At 39.0% G+C, this 27,066-nt stretch overlaps 1 protein-coding gene across 1 annotated transcript in view; it reads left to right on the top strand.

Annotated features, from left to right (window-relative positions):
• Nucleotides 1-26,531, top strand: part of CFTR (CF transmembrane conductance regulator) — a 140,800-nt gene extending 114,269 nt beyond the window's left edge. The window contains exons 23-27 of the mRNA XM_064487383.1: nucleotides 4,753-4,908; nucleotides 14,551-14,640; nucleotides 22,700-22,872; nucleotides 23,494-23,599; nucleotides 24,818-26,531. Of these exons, the coding sequence (XP_064343453.1) occupies nucleotides 4,753-4,908; nucleotides 14,551-14,640; nucleotides 22,700-22,872; nucleotides 23,494-23,599; nucleotides 24,818-25,018 (726 nt within the window). The 3' untranslated portion in view covers nucleotides 25,019-26,531. The remainder of the gene's footprint in view (nucleotides 1-4,752; nucleotides 4,909-14,550; nucleotides 14,641-22,699; nucleotides 22,873-23,493; nucleotides 23,600-24,817) is intronic.
• The last annotated feature ends 535 nt before the right edge of the window (nucleotides 26,532-27,066 follow it).

Genomic DNA, 27,066 nt, shown 5'->3' with positions numbered 1-27,066 from the left:
TGTCCCTTTGCCTGTCACACTGCCTACTTTACTATATGTTAAATGCATGAATGAATGAATGGCTTATGCCTACTTCTAGGTCACGTGATTGATTACAGCCGGGATTGATTCTTAAAACATTATTCTGAGCAACTCTCTTAAGAATGTGGTTTCTACTGCTTTGCCCGTAGAAACTATAACAGCATCTTGTGAACTGTAACAGGTGCCCCAAACATGCTTCTTGCATGATGATTAAGAAGTGGATTCATATTTAGTACAGATCTTCCTTGACTTATGATGGGGTTATGTCCCAATAAACCCATCACAAGTTGAAAATATTGTTAGGTCAAAAATGTATTTAATAGACTTAACCTACTGAAATCATAGCTTAGCCTAGCCCTACTTTAAACATGTTCAGATCACTTACATTAGCCTACAGTTGGGCAAAATCATCTTACATAAAGCCTGTTTTATAATAAAAAGTACATGACTATCTCATGTACTTTATTGAGTACTGTACTGAAAGTGAAAAGAGAGTGGCTGTATGGTGATGGGAAAGTTGTAAGGGTATCAGTTGTTTACGTTCATGATCTCATGGCGGATTGAGAGCTGGGGCTCACTGCTGCTGCCCAGCCTCATGAGAGTATTGTACCACATATCACTGCTCCAGAGAAGATAAAAAATTCAAAATTTGAAGTATAGTTTCTACCAAATGCATGTGGCTTTCACACAATTGTAAAGTCAAAAAATCTAAAGTCAAACCATCCTAAGTCGGGGACCATCTGTATATTATTTCTATTATCCAAAAATCCTGCAAGCACAGCTGGGGTCTAATTCATCTTTAAAAAAAATTTGAAAAGGACTTAAGTGGGCATTTCTTGTTTAATTTTTAATGGACTTCACTATTCTTGGTTTTATAGTGTGTCTAAGTCCATTCAGGCTGCTATAACAAAATATCATAGACTAGGTGGCTTATAAACAACAGAAATTTATTTTTCACAATTCTAGGGTCTGAGAAGTCCAAACTCATGGCACCACATGGTTCAGTGTCTGGCAAAAGCCCACTGCCTCAGAGGTGTCTGTCTTCTCACTGTAACCGCGCGTGGTAGCAGAGGCAAGGAGCTTCTCTGGGGCCTCTGTTTAAGGGCACCAATCCCATTCATGAGGGCTATTCTCATGACCAAATCACCTCCCAATGGCCCTACCTCTTAATATTATCACTTTGGGGATTAGTATTTCAACATATGAATTTAGGAGAGACAGAAATATTCAGCCCATAGCATGTTGTTAAAAAAATCAGTATTTTGTGTAGAAAAACTACTCAATCTTCATATTCAAACACTTTGTCCATATAAATTCCTTCAGGGAAGACATGTTCTGTTACTTTCTTGGCTCTTAATTTAGGCCTTTGCTTCACAGAACCTGTACTTTAAATTTTATTTCCAATGCATGAGAAATGTAGCAGGTATTTAAAACTTTTTACTTTATGAAAAGTAACTTTTAAAAAAAAACTGCTTTTCTTTTCAATCTCAAATAGTTTTTTCTTTAAAGCTTTTTATTTTTGTCTAAATTTCTAACATCCAGATCACCTTCCCCCAGCTAGAATATCTTTACCTTTTTTTCCTTTTCTTTTTCCTCTAAAAATATGGCCTGGGATTTTAATTTGGAGCTAGGTTTTTCATGATAAACTAGATTTATTAAAATGCCTCAAATGGTATATTGTATATATCACAGTACTGGACAATCTGTTGATTAAATAGATATTTAATCATACTTCAAGATCTATTGTTTGGAGTGAGCTTACTTGCTTTCTCCATTTGTAGTCTCTTTAAAATACTGAGATGCTAGAAGCAATTTGAACAATATCAGGGGCTCAGATCATAGCAGCCTAAGCACCTAAATATCTATTTGATTTGTTAAACCCAGATGGCATTCTGTCTTGATAAAAATTGGTGTGGAAGTATCTGAATCATTTAGTAACTTATACTGGGTTTATGAGGAGCATATTCTCAAGAACTTATAATGTTAAAAATTTTGTTTTATGAATAATAAACAGAGATGTATCACCATATAAAAAGTACAGTTAGTCTACCTTTGGGGGTCTAAGTTTCATTCTTTTGGCATCTTGATTACTGGAGATAACAAGGAGATGGAAAAAAATTACAACAGGTTTCCATCTATTGCAGTTCTAAAATGGTGAATAGGACACTCTGAAAAGGATGTCCTGAGACTGTTCCATTCATGGTACAGTGCAATTACAACTAGCACCAAACTCAACACTGTTTAACTCTCCACATAACATTTTGATTTATCTTGATCCAAAATTCTCAAAGAGGAGGTGCATTTGAAGTTACTAGAAAACACTGACTTGGAATTAGGATCTATCTTAAAAGCTTATTTGCGGGAAGTACCTCTGGCCTTATTCAACAGATCACTGAGATGCCTAGAAAAACAAATCCCGGAAAAGGATTATTATGTGCCAATTATATAAACAACAGAAGACTTTGTTAGGTATGAACCAATCAGATTCCATGCTGTTGAAAACCAGATCTGACGTAACACAGCGCCAGCAGTTCAACAACATAAGGAAACCAGAGCAAGCGCTGAAAACTTTAAAGCTAAACAAAAGATCTACAAATTGCCTCTCCATCCAGTTTTATCGCAACATAAAAGCTGAGTTCTCTAAACATTTCAATATTTGCTTCTTCAGGAAAAAGAAAGTAGCCATTTATCCTCATCATTAGAATCCTGGCTACTGATATAAGAGTTGGAATCTCAAGGCACTTTTCATCAAAAGTTCTTGATGTGACTTTAGAGCAGATCACTTCCTGCTCTTGAACTTCCCTTTTCTCCTCCTTCCTCATGCCTCACCTGCAGAAGGCATACTCAGATTGCTTATATAAAGCTTTACTCTTGTGTTTGAAAAATCACAACGTATGGTGAATGTGTTTGTCAACATGGGCTGATTCAGAAATGGAAATGTGCATATGAAATTCCACAAGATTTTAAAATTTAGAGTTAATCTGGTAATTGACCGAAAGGGACTACACTCATCTATGTATTAGATCAACTAAATAAGTTTATTCATTCATTGCCCTTCTTTCCTCCCATTCTTCCTTCCTGCCATCTATGCACCCACCCATCTGTCTGGCTGTCCATCTATCCATTCATCCTTCCATCTGACTATCCCTCAGTCAATCCAACCAAGTAATTATTGAGTACTTATGTGAGTCAACCACTGTGCCATGTGCTGAGAGTTCAGTGGAAAACAAGATCGATTACTGTGCCCTTGTTGAACTTACATTTTTTGAGTGAACACAAGCAGTAATCAAGAAAAGAATAAAAAAAAATTACCAACTGTGATGAGTAGTATGAAGAACCTCAGCAGGGTGTTGTATGTTTTATTTTGTTTATCTGATTTTCTCAGTCGTCTCAGAGAACAACCATCGGTGAAAGTCCTATTATAAACATAAGACCTATATCTTACGATGGATAGAAAGACAGTTGTGTTACTACTGTTTATGAGCTTACCCTAAAGTCCTAGTTTATTACCAGGTTCCTAATCAGTATTCAAAAAGTTATTATTACTATGGGTTTCTTTCAAGCATTTATTGTGGTCCATAACTAGTTCTGGTTTCGAAACTGTTACTGGTCTGTGGTAAGTATAGCAATTGAGAGTAAGCATTTAGAGATTCTTTTTTATTCTTTACTACTTTTTAGTGGATTGGAAATTAAAAAAGCAAAACAAAACTGTCCTTGACCACAGATAGTGTGAAAAGCACTACTCTATAAGACCATTTGTTCAGCTATATGGTAAAAAGTCCAAATGACAAAAAAAAAAAAAAAAAAGAAATGGAAATAATGTAAGGGGAAAGAGACAAACATTCAGTGCCACTAACTGTCGAGAAGTTTATTCAGTGTTTGGTTAATGATGGCAGGGTGCTCTGTCCCACTCAGAGCATCTTCCTCTAAGTGCTGGGTCTGAGCTGGCATCGGAACACAGAGTCAGCCCCCTGTGGCCACCTGCACCGCATCCTCCCCTTGCAGTACATGGCCTTGTCACGTACGTGCTGTGTTCTTACAGTCTTGAGGTAACAAGAATAGTTTTTTCTTTCCCACAATATCATTTTTGCTTCCCCAGATTCTCTTCTTGCCAATCAGAATGGAAGTAAGGATTTGATTTGACAACTGTCCAAGTGCTTATCCACTGAGGGGTGGCAGGGCGCGGCCTGCCTTCTGTGGGAATCTATAGCTCACGGAACTTATTCTTTATTGTCAGGCCTACACTTGATGCTCACTGAAATTATTATGAAAAGTTTCTAAAGATTAGAACTTTTTTCAGATTCATTGATCTTCAAGCTCATATTCACATTTGGAACTAGATCAAGCTATAGGTCTCTGCTTCTGACATGAGCCCATTCTTAGAAATTATGTGCCTTAAGACACTCTATCTTTGTTTTCTTTGATGCAAAATGGGTGTTTTCTTCCTTTTTGCCATTGGCTAAAGGTCACTGATAAATGTAAACAGCATCAGGGGTACAGTTCCCTATGACCAGTCTCTATATTCTCTGCCAGGGTTGCTGTGCTCCAGATCAGTTTTGGTCAGAATTGGGAGTATGCAGAAAGGTTTGAACAAATAAGTGAAAATCTTCTCCTGGTGATGGTGGGAAAAAAAGAAAAAGCAGTTCCAGTGTGTTTTAATTGAAGTATAATACAGATAACATGGTATTGTATCTCTCTGTCACGGGAGTAATTCCATCACTGATATTCTAGGTGGGCCTCTTGGGAAGAACCGGATCAGGGAAGAGCACTTTGTTGTTGGCTTTTATGAGACTGCTGAACACTAAAGGAGAAATCCAAATAGACGGTGTGTCTTGGGATTCAATAACTTTGCAACAGTGGCGGAAAGCCTTTGGAGTCATTCCACAGGTAAGCCGGAAAGATTTATCTAGAAAAAAGTGACTAAATACATTTTACCATTATTTGACACTTGCACTCAAGAAATTCACATTTCCCTGCAAAATATGTTCATTATGTAGTGCTGTCTTTTTTTCTGCAATGCAGCCTTTTCCCTCAGAGAAAAACTATGCTAGAAGTTTGGAATTCTCTGACATACAGTTACTGAAATATTCACCTTTTCCAGAAGACGTAATCTGCAGTAGGAGCATGGGACTTCTGTTTTTATCAGCTCTTTTTTTCCTGCTTCACTGGTCTGAGCTCCAAGTTAGCAATCACAGCAGGTTGAGAAATGCTTTGCAAGATATAAAAGATGCTGCTGAAATAACAAACACTTGGAAGCAGGAGGTAGTGGAACTGAAAATGGAAAGTGTAATGATTGTTTTTTGTTCTTTGAATAGAATGAACCATGTCAGATTAATCAGTAGCTTTTTCTTTAAATGTCACTCTTTGATTTGGGTCACAAAGGATCTTCAGCCTCACTGGCTTAGGATCATTCTGTCTGTGTGATTGTGCAAGAGGACTTTTTAAATATGAGGGAAATAATAACAGTTCCATTTTTAAATGATCTTAATAGAAACCAAGGATGTCTTTACTGGGACCAAATCTGAAAGGCATGGGCTGTATATCAACTAATATTTGCTCTCAACTGTATGGATATATTCACTATTTTAGCAAACTCTTTGCTCCCTTTGTACTAACGGGCACTGAATCTATTCCACTACCATGGTTCTAACAATTCTCTACTTTTAACACAAAATTAAAATGCGAAGAGCATCTCCAGGTAGATGGACTACAAATCTAGCCCGAGAAAACAGCTTCTATTTCTTGATAGATTACCTCTGTGGAACATTTGCTCCTTTCAACTAATGAGGCACTAAATATTGTAACTGCTGGATTGATGCTTTTAATTCATTTGTCTAGACTTTGTCACGTTGCCAGAAGCTTCATCCTGGTTGAACTTAAAAAAAAAATCAATATTGTTTCTTCAGAAAGAAAAAAAAGGGTTGTCAGATGGTCTGAAGATAGAGGAACACTGGGGATACAAGTATCCCGAGGTGATAGCATTGGACAGGAATAGAATCTGGTTGTCCGAGAAGCGCTGTTGTTCAGCTGCTTCTCGGTCTTCTGGTCCCATTTTAAACTACTGTAGTGCACCTTTGTTCTTTTTTGTTGTTGTTATTTATACAGATCTGCCCATTAGAATAAGCAAAGGAAATAGTTTAAGTTTCACTGGGAATCCTTCAGTTTACCTGGCATGTGATCGAGAGGTTTTTATTTTCTTGTATGTTCTACTTAGGAGACAAAATATGCAAGCCTTGGAGGAAAACCAAGTGGGCCAGCGTTATGAAAAGTCTTTATTTTGCCTTTCTGCCAATATGAATCCTCCAAATTTGACTTTTCCCTCTTCTGTGGTTTCAAGCTTTTTATAAACTGAGCAAGAAATATTTTGAACTATGCCTTTAAAAATGCACGCTCACACTGACAGTAAATGCTTCTCACTGTGCATGTTTATGATCCTGGTTTCGGGGACTGTCTCCCGGTATCACAAGGATGTCTATAGACAGAACGTACTATTTCTTCTACAGTGACTTCTTGAGATCATTAAGTGAGTGACCAAGAAAGAAAGAAAGAGGGCAAACTCCTCATATTTTTTTAATATCCAAACCAAGAGATGCTTTTATTTTTCGAACTTTCCTTTGAAAGTTCGAATTAACTCATTTTTTTCCTTTCCTGGAGTTTGAGCTTTAAAAAGCAGGAAAGAAAGAATTAAAAATCCAAGAAATATATTGTTTGCTTTTCCATCTTTTTTTTTTTCCTTCCATCTTTCTGACCTTGCAAGGGCAGAGTTCCCCAAGACCTCCAACACTGAGATATTAGAGATCCCTGGGTCAGTTAGCCATTTGTTTTCAGATACATGAAATAGGAACTTTGAATAAGAAACTTCCCTCTCCCTCATAGTGATCCTAGTTTTGGCAAGTTCTTGGGGTGTGTGTGTGTGTGTGTGTGTGTGTGTGTGTGTGTGTGTGTGTGTGTGTTTTCTTCCCTCCTGTAGCTAGAAAGCAATTTTGGAGAGTGCACCAGCATGGAAGACAGGACACTGTGTACATTTCAAGGTAGAACCTTCTTTAATTTCTTCTACTTTACCTCTAAGCTCTCAGGGCCTGTCATCAGAGTCCCATTGGCTCAGGCAACTGAACACCAAGACTTAAAATTATTCATTAGCTTTGAACTTTGTTAATAACTTAATTCATGAAAAACAGCAAAATAATTTTAAATTTATTTTTAAAGCTTCAACACGTTTGAAAGGCTGCAAACTAGTTTACGGGAATGACTAGGCTTATTCCTGCGGGAAGACTATGATCTGAAAATAATCCACACCCACATACGACTTCCACCAAAGCAGGAACACCTTTTGCTGTGAGAGACAGCAGATAGGGCCAAGACACTTTTCTGTAGATCTGAACGAGGAAACTGCGAGGACAGCAGTTCTCATTCCATTTCAGAATAATTACCAATTTAGTAATTAGTTATTAAACTCCTTCGTTATGCTTTAAATGATAATAAGTACAATTGATTCCATAGTTATGTAAAGATGCCAAATGAGGCCCCAGTCCATCCTATTAGATTCCAACGAGAAGCTCAAAACTGCACACATTGCGTTAAGTCACAGACCCAAGGAAGAAACTAAAACGACAAATGAAATCTAGGTAATTAGGCTTAGTCATGGCCGAGGGAAGGGCAGGTCAGGAAGTGCTGTGGGTCACTGCGAGAGAGTCTAGCTCCAAGCTCTTGTCGCCCCTTCCCCCGCATCACTGGATCCTTCCTCCTTTTGCTCCCACTGCTGCGCTTTTCTCATTTTCTTCTTTGAAATTCTCCATTGTATGTGGCACACAAGTTAAACTTTTAAAAGTAGCATTCCAATTTTGTGACTTGCCATGTCAAAATCCTTCTAGGACCCCCTCTTTCTTCACCAAATAATGTCCGGATTCTTCCATTTGTGGTTTAGGTCCCTGGCGATCAAGTCCCAACCCAACCTTCCCAGTCAGATCCGCCACTCTTCACACCTGCGCACTTGGAAGTTTCAGTTAAGCAGAAACTTCTCTCTCGTTTCCTCTGTCCATGTGCCTCCGCTGTCTGAGATGATCTTCCTTCATCGTGGTCACTTAGGCACCTCGAATGTTAAACTCTGTCAGATGGCCTTCTTTCACTCCCTCCCTTCCCCTTTTAACTCGGACTCTAACCCCAACTCTCCACTCCCGCACCCCAGTCCCAGATGGGGTCTAGAACTTTGTTTATAAATCTCTTCTGGCACTTCTCTGTGTCTTATATTGGAATTTTCTGTGCATTTGCTTAATTCCTACTCAGTGTTGTAAACGCTTCGTAGACATGCTAGTTAAGAAAGCAAGATTGAAACACAAAATCATCAACAATCAAAGAAGACTAGCAGAAAGAATGTCATAGAAGTGCAAAGTAAAACAGTTTGTTTTTTTTTTTAACCTAACTGGTTTTCCTGTCTCTCATATAGCACATACAAAAGTAGGAATTCAATACACATAAGTTTCTGCTGGGTCACTAAATGCTGGTCTCTTTTACAAAAGGCTGTGATTCTACTAGTATCTGGATTTTACCAGCCATATCATCTTAGGCAAGTTATTTAATTTCTCTGAGCCTCAGTTTTGTCTGTAAAATGGGTATAATGGTAGTAACTACTTCATTGGGGATTTGTGAGGATGAAATGAATAAAGGAATAAATAAAGTACTTAAACTACTCCCTGGTATTGTAGTAAGGACAATACACTGTGTTGTGCTGGTTGTTATTATTTATAGTTCCTTGAGGACAGGGGATCATGTCTCTTTCATTTTTGTATTAGATTAGAAATGAACAAGTGAGTATTGACAATTTTACAAAGAAGCAAATGATTAAGGAGGGACGGTATAGCTCAGTAGTAGAGAGTGTGCCTAGCAAACATGAGGTCCTGGGTTCAATCCCCAGTACCCCCTTTAAAATAAATAAATAGATAAATAAATAAAAACCTAATTACCCTCTCCTCAAAAAAGTATACAGTACTGTGTGTCAATTATATCTTAATAAAGCTGAAAGAAAAAATTTTTTAAAAAGAAGCTAATGATTAAGATGGGCCATAAAGTGTTATAAAATTTGTAGATTTTAGAAAGGTTGGGGGCAGAGAGTTGTGGAGAGGATATTCCAGGATCCCAAACAAGGGTATTATAATCAACTACAGAGATGGAAACTAGAAAGAGTTGAGGGCAAAGGGCAGAGGAGGCCATGTGTTAGGGAGTATTGGGAGAAAGCAGGAAAGACTTGACAAGACCTAAGGTGGTCCAGTGAGCTGGGGCTGTGTCTTCCTGAGCTAGAGGAGGGCAGTGAAAAGGCAGCAGAAGTCTGCACTGCTGCTGGCAGCATGTGGAGGGTTGACTTCAATCGGCAGGATGAGAAGCAGGCTGATGGGCTGAGAAACTCTCTAGCTGGTATGTTGTGGGAGCCTGGACTAAAGTGGAGAGGACGGTGGGTGTGGAGTGCCGTATTCAAGGGAGAAAGGGAAAATAACTAGTACGGCAATTAGTACAAGACAGTCTTACTACATCTGAGCCTAAAGTTTTGAGATTTTTGATAATTGGATCAGATCTGGAAATCATTGTAAATGCTATTTCTGAAAAAGCATATACTAAAATATTGTGCTGTAAAAGATTGTGACACATTAAATGGCTTTATGGAAACAAAAATTTGGACATGTTACATGCAATCATTTGCATACAAACTTGATATGTGCATTATAACATTATTCTCTGTTATCAGCCTGAAACAGTTTGGACTCATAAATACTTTATTCACCTTGTTCTCATTACTAGGTGTTGCTCAAAGCAAAGCAGCACTTACTTCTGTGATGCCACCTTAGGAGCTTGATTCGTTCCTATTGGATGGATTTTTATTGACAAATTCAACTTGTGATAAAGTTTTGCAGACATCACCAAAAGGCAAGATTACAGACACTTTGATGTTTATAAGCATTTGGGCCACACTTTAGTAAAACTGTATGTGATAGATACATATGTGTTTCCCTTCTGAGACAAACAACACCGTATATGTAAGGATAAGGAGTCATTCCTCCTGCTTATTTAGTTTATACTACATTCAATAACCACAGAAGCCAAATGCTTTTTCGTTTTTCATCTGACATCCCAGGCTAAAGCACACTGCCTGCTGCCTGTGCGTGACCAGCTCGGAGCACTCCATGCCCGCTCGGTTATCTCCACCGAGTTGAGCGATTAAGGAGTCTGCTTCAGGGAAGAGATTAGTCAGGTGGTGAACAATGGTGCTCTTTTGTTCTTCCTTGAGTCCTAAGATTGCTCTTTGTAGCATACATACATGACATTAAGTAAATATCAAATATTTGCACACCCTAATTTTCCTACTGGTGAACAGTTTCTTGAAAGAAAGGTATAAGATCATTGTGATGTATAGTTTTAGGTATATTTTTTGCTGCACAATCAGACTATGCCACCTTGGCCAATCCATATAATTTCTCAGGACCCTGGCTGTTTCATTGTAAACCAGGTAAAGGACATAGGTGGCCTCCGAGGACCTCTCAGCTTTAGACATGAGGTTGTAGAAATACTGTTTACAATAGTGCAGAAGCAAGGAGACACCTACTGGTGCCCCTCAAAGCAAGAGAGTGAGTGCCAGATGCTCTTTGTAAGACAAGAATGGAATGTTTGATTAACTGTGAAACTGAATTCTAACTTAACCAGTTTGTTCAGTTAAGTTTTCTTTAAAGTTAAAATTAAAGTATTACTTTAATGCTAGATCATAAACTATATACAAAAGACCTACAGAATTTCTGAATGGTATCAAATCCACTACACTTAAAAAACTTTTGGGTGTCTAGTTTCAACGAGTAACTTTCTTCCTTCATAACTTTAAATATATATCTATTTTAAATAAAACTAATTAATATATAATGTATTTCCATACACTTGATGAATATTATATATAAATTATCAGGCTATGGTGAAAAAAAGGTAGGTGTACCATTTCTCAAGCAATTATGAAGAAAGATCAAAAGTTTTAATGGGCTGTTCATATTTCTCATTTACAGACTCTGGGTTGTGGTAGCTATTCTTCCAGAAGGAAGAAAAGTAGTATGGGCTGGACTCTGACCATGATTTTTCATATTTTTCTTCTTATGTTCACATCGGCCCATGTGATGTGATTTTTTGTAAATTTTTTTTTTTTTTACAGATTTTTCTGTAAATATTTATTCAGGCAATATTTATTGAGCCTATACTATGTAAAGCCTGGGTGCTAATGACAGGGTCATGGTCTAGGAAAAGGGACAGGCATTAAAACCAAAATGCTCATAAATGCATATACAATTCTAATATTCACTGTAAGCTGTGAAAGTAAAGTGTAGGTATTATGACATCATATCTTGGGGGACCTTATTCATTATTGGGGATCAGGAAAGATACCTCTGAGGAAGTGACATCTAATTTGAGACCTGGAGGATATCTTGGCCATAGGAAGAAGGTGTAGGGGTTGAGATTCCCAGGGAGGGAGGATAGAATGTGTGGAATGAACTGAGGAGGTGGAGGAAAGCCATATATGTGGCTGGAGTGAAAAAGGGAGTGGAGCAGAGGAAGGAGCTGCATGGGCCAGGCGAAGCGGGAGGGGCTGAGTCACGCGCTGAGTCACGCAGGGTCTGCAGTCTGTCTTAAGGATTTTACATTTCATCCTGAATGTAATGGAAAGCTGCTGAAGGTTTTGTAGAAGGTTAACAACGTGATCCAATTTATACTTGTAGTGACGGCTTTGGTTGCTAAACGAGAGTGGACTAGACAAGAGGCAAGAGGGAAAGGCAGAAAATCAAGGGGGAGGTTCTTGAAGTGCTCAGAGAAGGATGCCTGGGGGCTTGAACTACATGGGGGCAGGAGAGAGAGAGAAACATGGGTTTGAGATCTATTGGGCAAAACAATCCACAGGACTGATGATTGATTCCTTCTGGGAAGATCAGGGAGAAATATAAGTTGTGGATGACTCTGAAGTTTGTGGACTGATAAAACAAAGGTGCTGTCTATTAAAATGTGAAAGCCCAGAGGTAGAGCAGATTTGAGAAGAAAGATGGCATCTCCCACATTTTACAATGAGAACACTGAAGCGCAAAGACATTAGGTTCCTGTTCGTAGAGATTCCTGCCAGGCCAGAGCTGCATGGCCACAGCATCTTCACAAGGCACCTTGCCTTTAATAACCTGTGTCTGCTTTGATGTTAGGATACCTTTGGCCTCTACCTACCTACCTCTACAGTCCTTCAGAAGAATGGGATTTTTTTCATTTAACCAGAGTGAAATTTCCTATTGCGCTGTTCTATTGGTTGTGTAAGTCTCCCTGAAGGTTACAAGGACACTACAACCCATGTAAAAGCTTTCAAATCAAGTCCTGCATAAGAAGAGGAAGATAAAGTCTCAGTTCAAGGTGCAGGAACTGAGCCTGTGGCCAGAGGGATGGTTAGCAGTGCTTAAATTAGACTCTGCTGATGAGCTATTTATAGACCCACCTGGGCTGCTCCTGCCCAATTTTTAATCTTTCGTGAGCTCCAGATCATGGATCAAAACTGGTCTGCACAGGACTTGAGGCACTTTGCTATGGTTTTGAGGAGCACAGGTTTGGAGATAAACATTCTTAGCTTTGAATTCCAGCTCTACGGTCTACTAGCTAAGTGACCTTGGGCAAGTCACTTAACTTCTGCCAGCTGTGATTTCTTCATGGACGAAAATGGAAGCTATTTCATTAGGTTGGAATGAAGACACAAAGTGATAACGCATGTAAAGAGCCTCACCTGGCTCATGGTAAGCCCGCCATAAACCGGAGCTATGGGTTCCAGCCTCTGAGTTCCTGGTGAAGATAACTTTTGTGAAGTAACATGTTGTCTGATACTTGGGAAACCCTCACAGTTGTTATTTCACATCTTTCTCAACAATGCTAGAAGCCGTTACATAAAAAACCACAATATTAAAATAAAAGATGTGAAATGCAGTAAATGGCAAAATTCCATCGGCAAGCCTTTGAACTTTAGGTACTAAATAAACCCAATTGCTTCATTAATGTATTGACTGGAGTTCTCAGAGCCACTTCTTGTTTAATTCTCTTTGGCTTATCAGAATTCCCCAGTAATGCAGTTTGTCTGCTCTCTTTAGCTTATTTTGGACATGACTTTTATTAACTTGGAAGCTTGGAGGAGGAGGCACAAATATATCCATCATATCTTATGATCTTATGAGTCGTATATTCTTCTCTCATATTCACGTCTGTAAAGCAGAGGGAGCACCCCTTAGGAGTGTGATTTGATGCAGATTAAAAAATGCCAGCATGAGTCTTCTTGTTGCCTCCTCCAGAGGTTGGCTGAGGTATTTGGCAACATTTTGTTCTTCAAGCCATAAATTCTGCCCCAGGGAATGAGGTCTCTAAAGTGACTCCCCTTAAGCTTGGCTGCCATGGTGAGGATGCTCTCGTTCTGCCCGAGAGGCACAGACACCATTCATCCGGGGCCAACTTGCCTCGTGCAGTTCCTCACAGGTCAGATGGGCACTGAGCATTCTCTCTTAGTCTGAAGCAAACTGCGAAACCTAAGCTTTGAGAAATTTAACTCTCAGTTCTCCTTACTGGATGTTGTTAACAAAGGCAAAAGAAACAAGGCAGAGAAAGAATTATTCCGAGTGTTAACATCAGAAGTGTTTTTCAGTTCACCTACGTGTGCAGAGAGAGCTAGACATTATTGTTATTGTTGCATCAGCATTTCACTGAGACAGTGATTTTCTTTACACATTGGTTTAGTCCTATAGGCAGACCTAAGTAGACAGTGATGTAGCAAGTAGGGGTGATAGTTGTGCAATGCTCCTTACAGGAAATTAGGCTGTCGTTCTGTCACCTCAGCAGGATCTTCCTCATCTGGCTCCCTTCCCTTCTGTGACATGCATTCACATAAACAAATATTTGATTTTCACTCTTTCACCAGATGCTGAGTTGCTCCCCTCTTCTGTGTCTGGCTGGGTGTCTAAGTGGAAGTGTGCCTTGGCTTAGAGACCTATGAACATGTGTGTTTGAGTGCCTATAAACTCATACAGTTTCAAAATCCCTTAGGAAGCTAGGACTTATAAAAAGAAATCCGAAGAACATCCGTGAACAAAATAGGAACTTGTTCTAACAAGTTAACTATAACTCATAAACTTATAATTTTTAACTGTTTAATTTTATATTACATTTGCTTATAATAGGGAATATTGCTAGAAATAAAACAAATTAATTTCCCATAACTTACAATGATCTCAATTTCTTTCTCCTAAGGACATTGGGATTTGATTAGTGTTCACTAAGGGCTTCAAGTGTAGCTATAGTATTTTATTTCTTAAAAAAGATACAAAGCAAATATGATAAAATTTGTAAAATGTAGGAACACTGGATGGTAAGTACATGGATGTTTGTTACGTTGTTTTTAAAGTATTTTTTTCGGTTTGGAATATTTCACAATAAAATAAGGGAAATATACAAATATGCTTAGATTATTCATGCTTTCCTCTTTTTCTGTTGCTATAGAAAGTATTCCTCTTTTCTGGAACATTTAGAAAAAATTTGGATCCCTATGGACAGTGGAGTGATCAAGAAATATGGAAAGTTGCAGATGAGGTAAGGCTACTAACTGAGATAATTTTGAAAAAGTTAGCTCATGCATACATAAGAGTGGTCGTCATAGCTGAGATTATTTTCCACACTTACCTTTGTGCAAGTGTGTGCATGTGTATGTGTACAACTTTAAACTGGAGAACTCTAATATCCCTGGGGCACCCACTTCTTAGGATGAGACCTCAGTGGTGAGTCTCCAAGTATCAGGCCCCAGAGATTGCATGACTTTGGCCTTCTTCCCAGCAGTGAGCATCAATGAGACATGAACTGGGAGAGACCCCGACGCCTACACGTAGCACACTGGGATTATTCCTGATCCATAGGCTCGTCTCTCCACACTGTCTCATCTTCTCCTTGTCTGGGTTCTGAGCTTTCCTAACACAAGGCAGAGGCTTTGGTTTGAATGGATCTACTCTCTGGGAAGCATGGGTTTAGCACAAAAGGATGGTGACTATTCTGGAGCACCTGCAGATGGCTACGGTCTTCTGTAAAAGTCACCAGGAGTCAACTGCCTTCAGGGGTTATGACTATGAGTACCTTCAGGCAAAATGCCACATGACTTGGCTGTGGCCTACTTTATCCCTTGAGGTCATTAGGATATTGTATATGAAATATGTGAATTAAAATGGAATCTAAATTCCTAACTCATACCGTATATTTACCCAACAGCCAGTTCACTATAATTAAAGGCTTTATATGGAAAAATTTAGGGTTAGGGGAGAGTGAGAGTGGAAATCTTGGTTTCCTTAACAGAACACCCTAGCTCTTAACTGATAATTCTTGAAATACAGGCATTATATTTAAGAGAACAGGAACATAAACTCTTTAGGTTTATTAAACTTGAGATTTATGTCCAAAGCTGTGGATGATGGCAGACTACAATGATGGGACCTAAGAACATTGAGATTCAAAGGTCTTCTTAGACAACAACTTTATTCCACCATTTCCAACATTTTTGGTCCTTATTGTAAAGCCCGATTCTGTTTATCCCAAATGCTCTTTCCTTGTCTGCCTCCCTTCAGAGTGGATCTTGCCAGGAGCTTTGAAATGCCTGTGAGTGTTAAACACTTACCCATTGAGTGCCCAACCTTCACATGCCCCTAATAAAATGCACTTAGAGTAACCGTTTTCATTATCAAAGTTTCCTTATTACCGAACAAACAGGGGTTTTAAAGAAAACATTAACTAAACCACAGTGACACATTTTAAGATCTTTGATGTGACTTCAGAGAATGAACTATAGGAACACAATGTGGTGGGAGAGAAACTTTGAAAGGAAGACATTGGACTTTAGAAAATCTGCAAGTATTGCCAAGTCAATAAAATTTACAGGAAATCAGAGTCATAAAAATAAGCTGAAATTTTAGAAGACATGGTTAAGATTTTAAATACCAATATAATACAAAAATTTTTACCTGTTTAGATTTCTGTTTGATCAACTTATATATAGGTATATCTATCTACTAATCCTTTTTAAAAAAATTTGCTGTTCACAAGCAGAGATATTGTGGCTGTCTTTACATGAATGTCACATAGTATTGATATGTTTTTGTTGAGGAGGCCTGAGAATAGCATACAGACAAATAAGCAACAGCCCAGAGAAGCAGAAAAGGCATTGGTTTACAAGTCACGGGGTTTGAGCTTTAACCCTATGTGGTTAAACATATAATTTGCCCAAACAGGACCTTTTGGGGGTGTCCTCAATTTCTCAACTGGACAGGATACTGGGAAGAAAGGTGTAAACCAGGACTGTTAAGGGCAAACTGGGATTGAATGTCATCTCATCTTGTCCTCCCTGTGACTTTGGTGTGACTTGTTTCTCTAGAAGGAAATGAACTGAATAACGCCAGGTAGTCAAACACCTGGGTCTTATCCCAACAGCGCCTTCTTCATAATTCCCCTTTGCCTGAGATGGAGCTCACACAATGACAATGCCAGGCCAGGGAACACTATTCCCACCTGGGACTTGGCCCCAGACTCCAGTGTGGAACCTTCTTTTTGCAGATGGGGACTGGATCTTGGCACTGGGTGCCTTATCATTCCACGGATGAATTTAAAGCAAGTCCAAGGGAAGGAAAGAGAGTTTCTATCTAAGACCTAGAACTTATTTCCCCACCCCCAAACTGCTTAGGGCTGGATAGCTTCTCCCCAGGAGCACTGACTACCAGTTGTGTAGACCAAAGAGAATTTCAAAAGAAGCTGACTCTTGACGGGAAAAAATAGACCTCTAACACTGTGGTTTAATAAATTGGTAGGGTTGTTGTAAATTTTCAGGCTACTATGTATAATGGGCCCAGGTGAAGGCTGGCAAATAATAGGTAGTAAGTGAATGTGAGCTTTTATAATCACATTTTCATGTGGTCTTCACATCGCTAGCTCTTAAATGTTGTTGTTTGACAGAGTCCTAATTATTGTCTTACTTATTCGTCCTGGGAAATTTCGTGCATCCTCTTAGCTCTAATTATTACCTCTATGCTGATGACTCCCAAATCCACTATCCCCAGTGTTCCTCACCTGACATCTCAGCATGGACAAGCACCTTCTGCCCATAGCGAGTTTCTTATCTGCCCCACCCACACAGTTATCCTGCATTCCCAGTCCCAGCGAGTGGCAGCACCAGCCCACAGCTGTCCAAAGCCAAGACCTACGGCTCATCCTTGATTCCCAGTTTCCCCACCTGTCTCCACATACCAAGACCTGTCAAGGCTGTCTCCTGCAAAAACTTCAGATGTATTCACTTTTCTCAATCCCCATCTCGCATCACTCCTAATTCTTATGAGGATTTTTGAAATAGGCTCCTGTCTGGTTTCCCTTTTATTGGCTCCCTAGAGTTCATTCTACTCTTTGCAGCTTTGCATCTGATCACTTGTTTCTCTCCTTCCCCAAGCTCCTTATTGACATTTGGGCAAAATCCACACTGCTTAAGGTGACTTATAAAGTCCCTTGTGATTTCATCTTTGCCTGCCTCTCAACTCTCTCCCCAACCTCCCCCACTTACCAAGATCCAACTACACTGAATTTCTTTGGTTTCTCCAAGGCACATGTGCTCTCTGTTCTCCAGAGGCTTTTTCACATGCTCTGTGCCTGGGACTGCCTGCCAGCTCTTCACTGCCTGCTCCTCCTCACTCAGGCCTCTCCTTACACACCCCTGCTCCCCAGAAACCTGCCCTGATGCTTCAAGTCTGAGGAAGAAGCCCCTCCGAGGTGTATCCTTTATCTCCACCCCTTTCACAGCTTTCCTTACACAGGAGAGAGATTTACTTCAACTTGTCCATGTTTCCCACCAGACTATAAGTTCCTCAAGGGCAGGGATGAGTCACTGTGGTATTTCAAGTGCTTAGAGTCACATTGGCCACATGGATGGTGTTCAATAAATATGAATGATTTGATTTGATTTGATTATTGAAATGAATGAATAAGTAAATGATTCAGGTGTAATGTATCATGAAGACAGCCTTGTCATTGATGCGCCATAGGTGTCACCATTAGCAATGAGGTTGCTGAGCCTGGATAAGTCTGAGGGACTTGTCTGAGGTTGGTGGTGGGTGTAGGAACAGCTGAGTCCCTCGACTATGATCATGAGCTGTCCCAGTGTCTGTCATCCAAGCAGCACGGCTGTTGGTTTCAGGAAGGTTTAGAATAGTTTTAGAATGAATGAAAACTTTTTGGTAATTGTTTGCTTTTTAGATTACTTATAAAATAGTTTCCTTTCTTACACATTGATAATAAAGTAAGTTATTTTAGAGAGCAAGCTAAATGTCAGAAATTGTGGCCTTTTAAGTTGAAAATTTGCCCTGGAAAACCTACAGAGTAGCAAAAGGCATGTCTAAAGGGGGTTGGCAGAGTCTGTGTCAATAGACTGCCAATGGACTTACTCAGTCCAACCACACTTCACTCCTGATTTTCTTTTCAGAAGAAAATGCCTGGTCCTGTAAAGACTTTTATACATTTTTCAGTTTCATGTGTCACAAAACAAAATTTCTTCTTTGTAAATAGCAGTTTGGAAGTACATATGGTTTAGTAGCTCAACTGAATAAAGCTGGAAAATTCTCTTGTCCTAAAGTTCTTTATAGGCAGAAACTGTTGATGCTTTGATTTATTTTTAATGCCAAGTCGTAATGAAAATAATTAGAAATATTTAGATTCTAGTAGTTTTTAATTCACCTTAGTTTGGTCATAGCTAAGCTACAGTTTGTATTTATTTTTAACCTATTGAAAAATGGCTTGTGACAATAGTGTACATCATATTATATTGGGAATATATGTGAATATGTGTATATATACATGTATATATTTATTTTTAAATAACTCTGCTGTTAAAGATCACTGAAGTAGATGATCTCTATAGCAACTTCCTTTTCAGTCTCCCCCCACCCCAGCACCTTTCTCTTTGAACAGTAACTTCGCATTTATTATTTTTCTCCCCCTCTGAACTATGAGTTCCTTTGAAGGCAGGGCCCAGTATTATTCATCTTTGAATTCCCCGGTCTGCCATTGTACCTAGAATTTAATAAACTCTCATTAGGAGTCTATTAAGGAATACATGATGAAGCATCCAAACAATCACAAGGTTAATTTAAGCCCTTCTTATCAGCACATGGAGTTGGTAACAAGAACTTTGTATCTTTTAAAAAAACAATTATTAATCTGTCTTGCTTCCCATTTTCTCTCCAAAGCCTATCACTATGTCTGGCAGAAAATAGGTAATTAATATATTTGTTAAATATTCACTGACTTCAAATTTAAAGTTTTACTAACTTATCTTGACCTTTCTCTAGTGAATATGATTTTAAAAGGTTTTTACTATGCCTGCAGTGAGTAAAACAGTGAGATAGGAATGTGGCCAAATGCATCCTAGATTGTTCTGTCTCGCCGTCATTTTTTTACAGTTTTGTTCTCTAAATGTTGACAGTACTATATGCTTAGGGACTTAATTATTTACTTGTGTTAAGAAATAGTGTCATTTGGGTAAAAACCATATGCTTTGCTCAGCTCTTTATCACAGGAAAGTACAAAGTATAACACCTAAAGTTGCTTTCCCAGTATGGCCTTGAGGAAATTAGGGTATGATTGGTGTGAATCTAAAGGTGCTGTAACATTCTTAACAGAATCTCAGCCTTGTTACTACGGGCATGACATAAATAACTAGTATTGCAATACTTCCTGATAACTTACTTTCCAAGGTGACTTGTAATGGGAAAATATTACAAATCTTATTGTCACACTAGGGAAGGGTTTCAGTGACCAGGCCCATGTTTTCGGATTTCCCAGGCTCTAACAATACTAAGAGTTAGGGTGGATTAGGTACTTACTACATGCTACACTCTGTGGCAAGCTCTTTCCACAAATTACCTCATTTAATCCTCGTTACAAGCCTTGGAAGTCTATTCCATTATTTTCCCCATTTTTTTCCAGTGAGGTAAGTGGACTTACAGTAACACACCTGACATCATCAGCAAACGGGGGGTGGAGAGCCGACTGAAAGCCACTTCCGGGTGACTTATGAGCTGTCATCAGTCCTTTTCTTGATGCTTAATTTGACTTAAAATTCTCAAGTATTTCTGATTGATCTGAAATGAAATGGTGACATCTCTATCAGTGTCAAAGAACTTCTTATTTATCATTTATTTGTAAGGGATTTTATAGAGTCTTAAAGATGAGAAATCGGAAGCACACAGACAGGCAAAGTGACTTGTCTTAGATCACAGGCTATATTGGGAGAGCTTAAATCAGCATTATTCACTTACCATTAGTCATTCTGTCTTAAATTTGGGTTTATTTATCATTCATCCAAACTGTGTTTGTTTTATTTGGCCAGCATTCTAGGAACTCAATATGTATTTGTTGAACAAATGAATGAATGTGTTGAGGCTGACAGGTCCCATGTTGGCACTGAACTGAAGAGCATGTCTTTACCCTCAGGAAGCCGACAGTCTAGCAGGGGAACTTGCACAAGTGCTTCCATGATCATGTGCCTGACTGCTGTAAAGGATGATCAGGAGTATTCGGAAGGGTAACCAGGCAAAGCAATGGCACAGACCTGAGAAAGTCAAGGTGGACAGGGACAGGGAACTACACACTGTGCGTTGAGTGCCACTGGAAGTAAAAGTTTAGGGGGCTTGATTCTGGATGCCTTGTATGCCACGTGAGAGAGTTCACTTATTCTGTCGGGAGGAGAGCCACCATAGCATGTAAAACAGAGAAATGATATGGTCAAACCTATATTTTAGAAGGATCCCTGGGTGGTTGTACAGTGAATCAACAAATCAACCACTTGGAATTTATAGTCTGAAGCTAAAGAGATAATTGGGGCCTGGACTAGTGCTGTTGTAATGGAGTTAGCAGGGAGGAGGAGGATTTAAGAAGTATCTAGAAGAGGTCCAGGGCTAGAGATAAAGATGAAAAATCATTAGCTTATCGGTGGTAGTGCATACCCTAGGAATGAATGAGAGCTCAGCAAGAGAGTTGGGAGAGTTGGGAATGAGGAAGGCTGATATTCAAGGGACAGGAAGAGGGGGAGTTAACCCCCACATGATTATAGGAAGAAATGGTCATAGAGGGTATGGCTTCTGATAAGCCAAGGAATAGATGTTTGAAGAAGGAAAAAAAATCTGTGGTCTCAGGCAGTGGAGACAACAGATGCACACTCATTATTCAGGATTTCTAGATGGCAAAGGGGTGAGATATTAAGTAACAGCTTATGGAGAACCTGGAGGCAAGTAAGGGATTTTGTTTTTGTTTTAAGAAGGGGAAGACTAGCAGGGTCACAGGCTGAAGTCAATAAGAAGCCGATGTTGAAGACAGAGAACACAAGTCCTCCGACTCCTCACCCAAGGGCTCTTATTCACAGTCTCAGCTGCCTGGATCCAAAATCAGTATTATGTTTGAGTCTTCTAGGGTACATCAGAGTAGTCCCCCTTGTCTAATTAATATGTTTACATTTCCTACCGTCTCAGAAACTCTTTTCAAACATTAATGAATTCTCACAAAGTGATGTGGCTTTCATGAGAAACCCAATCAAGGCAAGGAGTATTGTCTACAGTACATATGATGGGCACACAGTTAATATTTGCTAAACAAACACAGTGATGTGGGCCATCTCTGAGCTCATCACTCAACTCATGAGTCTTTCTTAAGGCCATTATCTCATTCTGCCTATATTACATCTTACCTCCCAATACTAAATCCGAGACTTCCCAAGGGCGGGACATAATCATCTGTGTATCTCTTTAGCTCTCAAACACTCAGCAATACTTGGCAAAAAAAAATATGCATCAATGAATATTTATTTAAATAAGTGATATGAGGCAAGATAGCATTTTTGTCTTATTTCAGAAGAATGGGTTTCTATATTTCATTTGCATTTTCAATCTATTTTTTCCATCTAGCTTAAAAAAATAAGCCATTGACCCTAATACAACTCTCAAATTTCACCCCAATATTTAAGTACCTTTGAATCTCTAGTAAGTCACTGCTATTTTAACTCCAGTTACTTTAACTTCATTTCATCAATTCCTTAAAATCAGTTTTTATGAATTGGTGAGATGAGTCTTGAGTTGCCCATATGTAGTTTTAAGTGGCTCCCCAGTTGATTTTTTATACTACTTTTCATGGTCTATTATGACAGAATAGAGGATGGAAAGTAGTTAAAAGAATCTGTCATGGCAGACTAAGTAATTGCCTTCTGTACATATTATCTTTTCTAGCATGTATTCAGTTGTGTTGTAATCATCTGTGTATGTCTTTGTAAACTCTGAGCCTTGCAGGAATCATGGACCATTTATCATTTCTTCATTACCTATTGTAGGACCTGGCAGTCATCAAAAATCTCCGGAAGAAAGAAGTACAGCGCTGAAACCAGCTGTAGACTGGTTTTTAGAGCTGTTGAGATTATACACAGTCTTCTGTTCAATTAAACCCAAATAACAGGAGTGGGGGTGGGGTGAGGGGCTGGTATGAAATGTAAGCTTTCAGCACTCCTGTGTATCTTAGGTGTTTTTAACCTCATAGTGGGTGACCTACCCTTCCTAAGCACAGTGTTTTTCCTCTTTCTTTTCTGCAGGTTGGACTCAAATCTGTGATAGAGCAGTTTCCTGGAAAGCTTGATTTTGTCCTTGTGGATGGGGGCTGTGTCCTAAGCCATGGCCACAAGCAGTTGATGTGCTTGGCCAGATCTGTTCTCAGTAAAGCGAAGATCTTGCTGCTTGATGAACCCAGTGCTCATTTGGATCCAATGTGAGTTTCAGAATTCCTGCTATTTAACAACACAGTGGGAGCAGAATCATTGAGGCCGACTTCATATTGACACAGATTTCCATCAAGCTGTCATGTCTGCAAGTGGAGGACGCCCTCTAGATATGAAATAATTGCCCAGCGGAACAGTTACTATTTGATGTGAGCACAAGTGCTTGTTTCTTAGTATAAGAGCCACCTGTTCTCTTCTGAGTATAAATTTGGAAAATTCATACAAACTCTTCCTCCTTGTCAATGTGTGATGAAATATTTGGTTACATAGGCATACTTGGATCCTTATGGTGTTCCTTACTATCCCATTTATACCACAGGAAATATTTACAGCACAAAATAAAGAACTACTAGTCATTCTACATAATGAAAAATATACTTATTTGAGAAATTTTTTCATAATTATTTGTCCTGTTTATTTATGAAAATTTAGAATCTACTCCATGGTTGGAAAGCCGATTGTGGCTTACTCTATCTCAACACTATGTTAAAAGTATTTAAGGAAAGTTATTCAATTTAAAGAATTAAACTGATAGAACAGTAGGTATGTTATCAAGGATAAAGTCAGATTATGTTCTGTGATATTATATGTATTTTTTTTTCCTTTTCTAGAACATACCAAATCATTCGAAGAACCCTAAAACAAGCATTTGCTGATTGCACAGTAATCCTCTCTGAACACAGGTTAGAAGCAATGCTGGAATGTCAACGATTTTTGGTGAGTGTTTGTAATTTACCTAAGATCTCATCTCTCCTTGGATTCTTGATAACAATCTCATATGTGATCATTCCTGCAAGTTACAGTAATATACAAAGCTCTTCCTTAGAACACATGCCATAGAGCTATCCAGCTTTCCTCAAAATACCTGCCCACATTTCTCACTTTGATCTGTATAATGAGGTGAGGTTGGAATTCAGCAGATTTAAAATTGCAGTATATTACTAAGTTACATAAATAAATTGGAACCTCTGTACTTTTTGAGTCTTTTATTTGAGGATCAAGCCATAAAAAATACTAAATCCTGATGCTTTCATTAACTAAATCTCCCTTGGACAGAGTTCAGGACAGGCTCAGATTGTCTTGCCATCTGATGTATGGTTGTAATGCAAGAGTTGAAAGGTTCATTTCATTATTTCATTTTTCTAGCCATTAGCTGGAGCTCAGCTTAGTGCCTCTCCCACCCACCTTCTCATTGTGCTTTCAAAACTGTCAGAGATTCTTTCAAGTGATATTTACAAATTCCCTTGGGCTTAGTCACAGGGAAATTCTGAGGATGATGTATGGCGTCATTTCTGTTAAGGCTTTTGAGGCTCCTGGAGGTAAATGCTTTCCTTACTAAAGGACTGTGATTAACATTAGTATTACTAAGCTTCAAGTGACAAATTAGGGGGCCAACTCACAACGTCTTGCCAGGCTGGGGTCAGGTTCAACTTGAACTTATGAAGGAGGAGCATTGAAGTCAGGCACATACTGACCAATTTTGAATTGTTAAGCTTCAAATCCTGTTGGGGAGGTTCAACTCTTGATGGTGCTGTGGACTTCCACTGATTTTGAAGGTAATATTTGAGGGATCGAACATGAATAAATTTTGTTTTCAAAGCCCTGGTAGTTCCTCTAAAGTCCTCTGAAGAATCACATTGTTCAGTGCTATACTAATTTGAAAAGAAAAAAAAAAAGAAAAAGAAAAAGAAAAAGAAAAGAACCAACTCCCAGCTGCTAAGTAGAAAATTACAGCTAATTTCAAAATGGTAGACGTTCCATACATCAAGAGGACTCAGCTGTGAAATGAGATGTCCCAGAGTGGTCAGACGGCAAGCCTCTGGACGCTGTGTGTTCTTTTCAGCTTTCCTCTTTCTCTGAGCATACGCCATCCTTGCCTTGCTCTGGTCCACCCTGCCCTTTTGCCTGAGATCTCACTATCGGCCACTTCCCTAGGTAATAGAGGAGAACAAAGTGCGGCAGTACGATTCCATCCAGAGGCTTCTGAGCGAAAAGAGCCTCTTCCGGCAGGCTATCAGCCCCTCCGACCGCTTGAGGCTCCTCCCCCACCGGAACTCCAGCAGGCAGAGGTCCCGGTCCCAGATCGCTGCCCTGAAGGAGGAGACGGAAGAAGAGGTGCAAGAGACGAGGCTTTAGCGAGCAGGTCAAACGTTTGCCTGGGGCGTTCGCAAGTGGAGGTGGAGGAGACAAGGGTTTCTGCCGCAGAAAGCAAGGATGGATAATGTTTTGTTTTGGTTTTTTTAACAAAAAGAAAGAAAGAAAAATTTGGTAAGAGGAATGAAGGACGTGCATGTGAGTCTGGATAAATGACATCCTGGCAATGGTCAAATTGTGTGAAAGGTACTTCAAATGCTGGAAGATTTACCGCTTGCGTTTGCAAGCCAGCTTTTCCTAAAAACTTTTCCCTTCCGTAGAAATTGGAAAGGTGGCTATCAACATCAACCAGCTTAACTCTTCAGCTTATTGTTAGTGAAACGTGTTCATTTGTATTGTTTGAGAAGAACTGTAATCATACTACTTAGAGAGACAATTAAATAATGATAACTGGAAACTTTCGTGGTTTATATGTTTATATACTTTTTTCTCCGCTCTCTCCACAACATTTAAAAACGCAGCTATATTACCTGTTAACAGGCTGTCCCATTTCCAAGCAAGTAGTAGAATGCTGTGAGAGTCATAAGACAGCCCTTAATATACCCACCACATAACATCTGAGTGTAAGTCAGCCAAGAGAACTTCCTTATCCTGGAAATCAGGGTTAATAACATTTTGCAGTACCCAAATCCAAATAATTGAGATAATCAGAAAACATTCATTATCTGGGAAATGGGCTATTACAGTCCCATGTAGGGAACAAGGATGTAGCTCCCTTGATTTGGAAATGAACATGCCTGCTTCCAGAAAGTAACAAGCTCATAAGACCTCTGAATTGAAGGATGGCTAGAAAAAGTCTTTAATGCAAATTAGTGCAGGAAAATCCTTCTTACCACAGAAGCTCCAGGTAGAGAGTGTAAGCAGATAGGCTGTGGGTGCTCCAGGTAGACGTACATGAACTCCAAAGATGTAGGTATCGAGAGGGAGATGTGGTGACATGCTTTTCGTACTGTATATACTGAGTGGAAGAGAGAATGGACACACACTGAAGAACAGTCAATCATGAATTAGTTTTATATGCTTCTGTTTCATAATTTTGTGATGCAAATGAAATTTTCTCTAGGAAATATTTATTTTAATAATGTTTCAAACTCATATAAATGGCTGTATTTTTTAAATGATTATATTGTGAATTATATTTGTATAAAAGAATTTTTATATTTGAAATGTTGACTTTTTATGGCACTAGCTATTTTTATGATATATTATGTTAGAACTGGGGGGGAGGGGGACACCTTGGGGGATATTGTCCCGGATCTCTGAATTATGTTGATGGCGTGGAGAAAAGCATTAAGGCTCACACAGATACCGTGCACACCTGTGATTCCCAGCCAGCACCTGGTTCCCTCTTAGATGCAATTCTAATGAAAATGGTACCACAAAATCTGACCACTCCTATCACGGACATACTGCCTTCTCAAGTCCAAACTAACCCTTAAGATTGCATTCTATTTATTACTGTAAGAAAATACTATGTGTCAATAAAATTCATATATTTGTGTGAAACTCAGTTGTTTTCAGATGCGTTCATTACTCATGTCTCATTGATTTTTTTCTTTCAGACTCTTTTCTTCATATCATGGACCACAAAACGTGAATGTTTCCTTTACATACAGCTTCTTGAGAACACAACATGAATTAAGATACTCAAAAAAAAATATTTCTTTTTTAAAATTGTGGTATAATATACATAACCTAAAATTTCCTATTTTAACTATCTCTCAATGTACATATGGTTCCGTGGCATTAAGTACATCACATCATCACCATCTATCCACAGAGCTTTTTCATCTTGCAAAACTGTGGTCATTAAACAAAAACTCCCTATTTCTCCTTTCCCTCAGCACCTGGCAACTACCATTCTACCTGCTGTCTATGAATTTTACTACTCTGAGTACCTCATATGAGTTGGAATCATATAGTATTTGTCCCTTTGTGACTGGCTTAAGAGGACTATGTAAATCAGGTCGGGATTCATTGGGCTAAGCTTGTAAAATGTTTGTTTCTCCTTTAACTTAAAGCTTAAGAAT

This window comes from Camelus dromedarius, chromosome 7 (genome assembly GCF_036321535.1).
Source record: "Camelus dromedarius isolate mCamDro1 chromosome 7, mCamDro1.pat, whole genome shotgun sequence".
NCBI classification, from domain to species: Eukaryota; Metazoa; Chordata; class Mammalia; order Artiodactyla; family Camelidae; genus Camelus; species Camelus dromedarius.
The sequence above is the reverse complement of the archived record's forward strand: the minus strand, read 5'-3'. Positions and strand labels throughout refer to the sequence as shown.